This window comes from Octopus bimaculoides, chromosome 6 (genome assembly GCF_001194135.2).
Source record: "Octopus bimaculoides isolate UCB-OBI-ISO-001 chromosome 6, ASM119413v2, whole genome shotgun sequence".
Taxonomy (NCBI): Eukaryota; Metazoa; Mollusca; class Cephalopoda; order Octopoda; family Octopodidae; genus Octopus; species Octopus bimaculoides.
This window is the reverse complement of record NC_068986.1, coordinates 56,556-64,910: the sequence shown is the minus strand read 5'-3', so window position 1 is coordinate 64,910 and position 8,355 is coordinate 56,556. Positions and strand designations below refer to the sequence as shown.

At 33.8% G+C, this 8,355-nt stretch overlaps 1 protein-coding gene across 2 annotated transcripts in view; it reads left to right on the top strand.

The window, feature by feature from the left end:
* Window positions 1–7,622, top strand: part of LOC106877595 (protein ANKUB1) — a 51,312-nt gene extending 43,690 nt beyond the window's left edge. For both annotated transcript variants that reach the window (XM_052968512.1, XM_052968514.1), the window contains exon 2: window positions 2,555–7,622. In XM_052968512.1, the coding sequence (XP_052824472.1) occupies window positions 2,698–4,584 (1,887 nt within the window). In that variant the 5' untranslated portion in view covers window positions 2,555–2,697 and the 3' untranslated portion in view covers window positions 4,585–7,622. The remainder of the gene's footprint in view (window positions 1–2,554) is intronic.
* Window positions 7,623–8,355: the final 733 nt, after the last annotated feature.

Genomic DNA, 8,355 nt, shown 5'->3' with positions numbered 1-8,355 from the left:
AGAGTCTTACAGCTGTTTCAGGGAAGATCCAATGCATCCCTTCATCGGAGACAGAAATAGTAAAGGAATCGATTATTATATCCATAAGCGGAGAGTTATAGTAGGAAGTGAGAGTGAGTGTGATGCGCTGAAAAAAGAATGGATATAATAATCGATTCCTTTACTATTTCTGTCTCCGATGAAGGGATGCATTGGATCTTCCCTGAAACAGCTGTAAGACTCTATCCATAAAATATATTTCCAGCTTTACCATTTCTCTCTTTATCCTTTTATATATTTATATATATATGTGTGTGTGTGTGTGTGTGTGTGTGTGTGTGTGTGTGTGTGTGTGTGTGTGTGTGTGTGTGTGTGTGTGTGTGTATGTATGTATGTATGTATGTATATATAGTTTCGTGGGTGTAAAGAATACGTCCATCTAATCACATATTGTTGAAGAGTAAGAGATTTTGAGGCAAATTCAAGATGGCTTATAGCTGTTTGGCCTCTATTGTTTAACTCAGATCAAGCTATTGCTGTGAAAACCACACCAGTTACTTTTTTATTTTTTTAGGGCCACGTGCACGGAGAGGACGGCAGGATGATGGCGCCCCTTTGGCGGCAGGCTGCAGAGTGTAGTGTATTCCTTTCCCATCCTGCTTCATCTGGAGACTCCTCGTGTCAACGTCTGAAAGATCAAATGGAGTGTCATTGACAGGGCCTCTCCTTCTTTCCTGGAACTCGCAATTGCCAACTCTATCTTCACATGAGGCTACAAATATTCCAGCAACAAGGAGAATGGACAATCTTATTGTTGCTATTAGTGGTACGCCCTGTTAATGAAGTTCAAGCAGTTGGCAACTGACAGTTAAAATATATCACCTTAGGTCGAATGTTCCCATACACAAGAGTACGATATTTAACCCCTGCTATCTGTATAGACTACAGCCCATCCATGTTGATCATCCAAGCTCAAATTCAGTGACTCCTACGTAAAGATTGACTGATCTACTGACTTGCGACAAAACTCTACATTTTTATCATATCTAAGCTCATTTGCTCTCCAAAACACAAAACTTCTTCCTCGTTTGTTTACTCAGATACATACACACTCTCAAGAATAATGGCATCTCCCATAGACATACCTGACCAGTCGTTAATGCAGAAAGACCTTATCAATGTGGCGGAGCTCCATGCGATTTCTGAAGAAAAGACTTTATCTAAACTTTAAAGCATAATCCTCATTGTCTTCTGAACGCGTAAAGTTCTTTCTGCGTTCATCGATTCTCTAAAACATTCCGGTTTGATCATAAACTGATATGTTCTGCCTAGTATAAATGTATTTATTTCTTGCTCACCTGCTTAATGGGGACTCTAATCTCTTTAAGTTTGCTCTTGCTTATTTCTGTCTTCATGGCTTTGATTACACACATTCATTGTCGTTTGATTTATTTTTATTAACTTACTACATTAAATAAATATACTCGTTACGTTATTGCTTGGCTTCTAATGTAAAGACTCCTCTCCGCTAATCAGATATACAATGCTAGCTTCTTCTGTCTTCGTATTCCTCAATTAATTTGTCTATTAAATTTACTTCTTTCCTCCAAAACTTGACAACTTCCAGTCATTTGATAGTATACAGATTCGAGAACGTTTTATTGTATTTAATTTGTAAAGTCTACGTTAATGCATCTAATGTTGCAAGCAATAACATTTTAACCAATCAAGATACTCTTTATATAGAAGAGTGTGGGATAAAAAAAAATGTTCAATGTTTAAATCTGAGTATGACAAGCAAGAGTGACAACACTGAAATCTCAAAGGATTTGAAGTGAATCAGCTTCAAAATCTCAAATGATTGAAACTAGAATGACGCTTGGGCTATGAGAAAAACATAGTACAATGGCTAATATTAAATAAATCGAGATTTCTTTATGAAGCATCATAGTTATGAATGGAGTTACAGTAGAAGAGATTTCAGTCTTGTAGAGCTATTTTGAGTGTTTGAGAATTCAAAGATATCACATCAGTCTATCTTGATCCTACTGTACATGGCTCCAACGTTAGCGTCTCCTCGATGGAGTGAGCGTCTTGGTTGGTTTTTCTTGTTATATCGTTTGAAAGTACCAACTTAGCTAATCGCTCTCCAAATTGACGACGCCTCTGTCATTTTTCTCGTCAATAGCTTGTTATATAATTATAACTATCCTACGAAAAAAACTGTTTTGTTTCTTGACAAAACAGGCGTGTATGTTAAAATTCGTGCATGCTTGCCTAAAACTAAAATGCAAAACATGCATTCATTGCGAATTATGAAAAGTTACTTTCTTTTACGACAGTATAGAGAAATATACAGAGCAGATTTCTGATTTATTCATGTTTAATCGATAAAAATAAAATAAATGCCTAATCTATAAATATATGCAATTTAAAGAAAGGAAAGTGGAAAACACGATTTTGTTCAAAATTTGTGCATGTTTTATGTATTCTTCGATTTTGAACAACTTTGTTTTATACTTATATTTTGTCGTTTCTATTGTTACTTTTATCATATTTTATTCTATTTTATCAGAAATCTAGTAAATCTGCCAAAGAAAGCTTCGAACACCTGAAGACAAAAGACGCGTTGAATGATGTGAGAACACAAAATCGTAATAAATAAGCAATACAACAATACGCAAGTATTCTTTGTAATTCTAGGATAATCTGTATACAATGTTACTTTTCCTAAGTTATGAAAATGAAAGAATATCGTGTAATATTTCAACTGACATAACTGTCAAACAGGCCAAAGATTATGTGTCGCCGAAATTCGGACTGAGTTCTTCTGCCTTCAAAGAACAACAGAAAGTTCTGGCCTTGAAGTTTGCTGGTTCTGAACTAAATGATTCATGGATAATTGGTGATCTGAAAATTGTACCAGGTTCCACGATAAAATTAGTTTTGAAAACGGCTAATCGTCCCTCTTTGTATGTCTACTGTCGGTACAACAATGAGACATTCTCTATTGATAATATCAACTGGATTAGTGAAATGCAAGTTTCAGAACTTCGACAAAGAATATCTGAACACACTGGGCTTCCTGTGTCCGTATCACGGCTAATAAGTCCAGGAGGGCAGGAAATGTATGATTCATATCGCCTTTATGATTATAACATATTTAATGGGATGCGTGTTGTCATGGAAACGTGGGATGGTTGGAATGACTTTCTTCATTATGCTATTGCTGGTCAAACCAAATCTGTTCTATCATCCATTTCATCTGACGAAGTTATTGCAAAATTTCAACTTAAAGTCGCTTTGTATATATCTGCCCATTTTGGAAACGTAGATTTGGCTTCTTATGTAATGAAGATGGGTATCAGATCAGATGAACCAATTGGAGAACATCCTTCAAGACAGTGGTGTTATGAACACTCTAATATCTATTGCTTGAAGGCACCTGTTCACGAAGCTTCTTATCAAGGGCAGTATGTGCTCTTACGCCTTTTTGTATCACATGATATATGCTGCTTATTGGCCAAAGACGGTTTTGGTCAAAACGCTTTAGCAATCAGTTTGCATCGGAAAATGAAACAATGTGCTTCCTTTTTACTTGCCAAGCAATGGACTAAGGTCCAAATTTCCAAAGAATTAGCGCTTCCTGTTATATTATATTCTAAAATGCTACTCTGGGCAGATCGAGCAAAAAATCAAGTTTTACTCACTCAAGGGCCAGAGAAATCATCTATCAAATTAGGTAATAAGAATAAAGGTCCACTAGTTACATTTGGTGTCTTAGTAGATGGCTATTCGCCAAGTCAAATTAACAGTAGACCTATTCCTCAAAATAAGAAATATAGTCAAAGACTAGTTAGAAGTTCTTTACATATAAATAATGAAAGATACCATCAAAATATACATTCATCAAGAGGTCGTCGAGAAAATGCGTCAGAATGCTCAACAAGAAAACGAACTGCAAAACATCCGATAAAATATTTGCCCACAAATGAACCCACAATCAAATCACCAAATCGTAAACGGCCTGAAAAGTCCTCTCCAACATTATCGGCTGAGAGCAATAGTAACTCAATCCAAAATCTTCATAGTAATACTCTAAAGCTCCCAAAAATAGAATTGAGTGAAAACAAAACAGACAGTGAAAGTGAACAAATAAAATCTTGTTCGAGTGCAGAACTCAATTCAGATGGTGTTATTCCATCGATAGAAAAACGTGACCAGACACCTACTCTACCTAAATTAAATATAGAAACGGAAAGGTTTTCCAGTGGTCTTCCAGTAAATAACAAGATTGATAAAGTTAAAAAAACTGAAGATTGTGGCAAAAACAATAAGAACGATTCTTCATCTAAACTGTTGATCCATCGATCTAATAAAACCCATAAATATCGCCCCTTTTTTTATTATCCAGGTAGCAGGGACAGGATTGTCCAAGAAACATTGGCAAGCTATGAAAAGTATCAAAACCTTCAACCATTACAACGTGCTGCCAAAGCTCTTAGTATTGCAGAAACATTTAAGGAGAAACCATTTCTTTTACGGTTAAAGATCGCCATGGCTCTTGATGAAGGTCCAATTAAAAGATTTCCTCTTCCAAAGTGATAAAACCAGAGCCAACAAATAATCAGAGATAACTTAAAGGGAAGTGTCACCAAAGTATATAATATTATATAAAATGTGTATTACATCCTTTGTCCTTTCACGACAAATGCAAATCCCATGATTCGTCAATCAAGAACGGATACATAGCAAAATTAAAACAACATTGATGCTACAGCAGATAAATCTGTTATTTTCGGATGTAAAAGAAAAGTAATCTTACATTAAAATCTAATTAAGAGACTGATCGGAACAAACCCAGAATACCGAATTGTGATGGTCACGAAGCAGAACTTTCCATGAAATGAGAAATCTGACAATAGAGATCTAATCTTGGAAAGAAAATTATGTACAAACTTATATTCCTTATAATCTGTGAAGTAAATCTTAAAATACAATATTAAATATGCATCAAGATTATCAAGAATTATACATTTAATGATGTTTGGAGGAAATTTGACGGAATTCATTAAACTAATTGATTGCATTTATGGAAATGTTTATTGTGGTCTTGGATCAATGCATATGAGATATTCAACTTAATTAAATGGTTCTTCTCAATAATTTAACTTAGAAACGCGTGGCGACAAAAATGCTTAGTGACATTTCGTCTGTCTTTACGTTCTGAGTTCAAATTCCGCCGAGATCGACTTTGCCTTTAATGCTTTTGGGGTCGATGAAATAAGTACCAGTTGAGAACTAGAGTCGACGTAATCAACTTACCACCTCCCTCGAAATTGCTGGCCTTGTGTGCCAAAATTTGAAATCAACATTAAAACTTGTAAAACGTTGCTATGGATAAGATAACCTCGTGTTTCAGTCCTTGTTTTAAACCATTTCATCTCACAAACTCCACTAAAGCTCTAGGGAAAGGAATCAACGTCACGTCCTTGATTCATTTTTTCTTCAAAATTCCTAAACAAATCGATATCAGTGCCGTTGTTTTCAATATGGGCGGTACCGTAAAGTTCCAGGAGAGCCGAGAATGCTACGCAGTTTCCATTGTTATTGGAAGTTGTACTGCTTCCTTTTATGCTACTAACATCTTTGACAAAGATATGAACGTCGTATTATTCCATTCCTGTTTCCTTTAAATATGTGGAACTTTAAAACTGAATAAAGCTATATTAATTCTTCGAATGATGTAGCTGTGATTAAACGCCTAGAATTCGGATCTGAAAGTTCCATTCTATGATACTCATAAAGGTCATACTCCATACACATTATTCTGAATTAATAGTCCTTAAGCTTTTTTTTTTTTTGTTTAGTACCGTCTTTTAAATATATGTTAGAGCTAATGCTTCCCACCCCCAATACATTGAACAGTAGTTAATGACTTCATAATTTTAGTAATACAAGGGATTATTATGAAAGGTATTACCCATATGAATAAACTCATGAGTAATTTAAAAGTTAGTGATATTGATACAAATATATATTCTAAATAATGAGCATAGACAGAACTAATTACTGCGAAACAGTGCAAACTTAATGTATTTAATCTATAAAAAAAACTGTTAAGTTTGTATCATTTAACGGCTACAAGGAATCCGATAATAATTCGCTCTCTTTAAATATCGGGTTCAGTGTTTAACAAGCAAACTCTCAAGTCTTTTTTTTTAATATATATTTAAAATCTGTTTCACTAATAATTGCAATGCCTCATTAAATCCTCTCCCGATTAAGTATGAAGAAAAACAAACAATGAGCAATAATATATTTCTGTCAAAGCTTAAAATACTTATTTTACATATTATACCAAAATGGTTTTATACATACTTTCTTGGGAATGTACATGAACTTCAAAATCATTTTATAAACCTAATTCTTAGAGTAGTTTTGGATGAGCAAGAACTGCATCGGAAAGAAACAGTATTTCATTTCAACAAAATCTTTAAGTCTTGTCATTATCTCATCTTTCAGAATCTCGAGTTGGGAACAGTAGCACTGTCACTATTTTCTGTTATATGTACACTCAAAAATTGCTGAAAATCATGTCCAACTATTTTTGCAAAATGTAATTATGCTAATAAAATGATTTGTAATTTCTTTTGTTTTGATAAGATTGAAAACTGTTTTCTTGTAATTTGATCTTCATCTCAATTTGTTGTAACTGTCAGAAAGATAAGCAACGTCAATCATCTGGATTCTTTTAGCTCAGTGCACATTTTCTCATCACATGACCCAAAAGATCATAAAATTTGAGCGCTTAAAGTATCATAAATGCGTTGAAGGCAGATTTCTTCAGAACTTCGGTACATAGTAAACAACGCTTAAATTGCTAATAATTTTCATGGTAAAGTTTCTGAAAAGTACGGGTAAGTCAGCGATGGAGCTCTTATCAGATTCACTGCTTTAATAACATTATGTAAAATGTTATATAGTCTACAGCTAAGATTTTTTGAGGCTAAAAGTGCCAATAAATAATGTAGTGAATCACAAAAATATTTGAGTTGCTTCTTTGAAGTGCATAAGAAATTTACGATTGTAACTAATCATAAAAGGTGCCCTATGAGCTTAAAATACAGTAAAGTTTGTGAAAGGAATATTTTATTATTAAAAATATGCACAACTACTGTACAAATTGTAGACACTTTTGGTTAGTTTACAATTTTTCGCCAATAGAAATCCTTGTATAATTTCTTAACTCATATTTATATAACACGTCGGCCAACAGCAAATACTGAATATCACCAAAACAAAATTGCTTCATTGAGCTGCAAAGAAAAAAATCAACGATTTCAAAATTATCATGTTTTGATTTGTTTTTTTCCATATATCATTTGATATTTCACCAATTCTTGTTGATATTGAACTATTTCTTACAAGAATTGATAACAGTATATAATTTTTAACAAAGTATTTATAACGTCACTTACAGCTGGTTAGCGACAGGTTTGCAATAGTATGAGGTTTTCTAAATTTGCAAATAATTTTAAATCTTCTATGATACACCTAATCCTTTCTCGAGTTAGTTGGTCATTTTGTTTTACAATCAAATCGTTAATAAATTTTAAGTGTATATTTTACATCCTGAAAAAGTGTACCTTTTCTCTTTTGCTTTACCAGAATGCTGTTTTAAATTATCAATCATTCAAATGTTTCTTCTTTGTTTAAGAAATGTTTTTTTTTATGTCACACAATAAACACAGTGATAACTACTCGCTACTAATTGATAGAATATCTCCAGATTTCAAATATTTACACGATTTTTGACGCTTCCATTTTCTTTTTTTATGACGCTTACCACAATGTCAATATTTACATTAAAATAGGCGACGAGCTGGCAGAACTGTTAGCCCACCGGGGCGAAGAGCTCAGCGGTATTTCGTCCGTCTTTATGTTCTGAGTTCAAATTCCGCCAAGGTCAACTCTGCCTTTCATTTTTACGAGGTCGATAAAATAAGTACCAGCTGAGCACTGGGGTCGATGTAGTCGACTTATCCCATCCTTCAAACTTACTGGCCTTATGCCAAACTTTGAAACCAATAATTACAGTAAAAAAACAACTTTTATATTAATGAAGGACTAACTAGCTTCAATTGAATACTGTATGAAATAAATTGAAATGTTTCATTTATATTGATTAAAATATAAATAATTATGCACGTATCAAGTTATTCATTGCAATCTGAAATTCGAAGGCATGGTGCAAAATAATTATCGAGTTTAGATTTCTTACACAGCAATATTGAACGAAAACGTTCAATAATGAAAGTATTAACATACATATCCAACCGAAAAAGAACTTCCGTTTCCAACGCGGCGATTTTT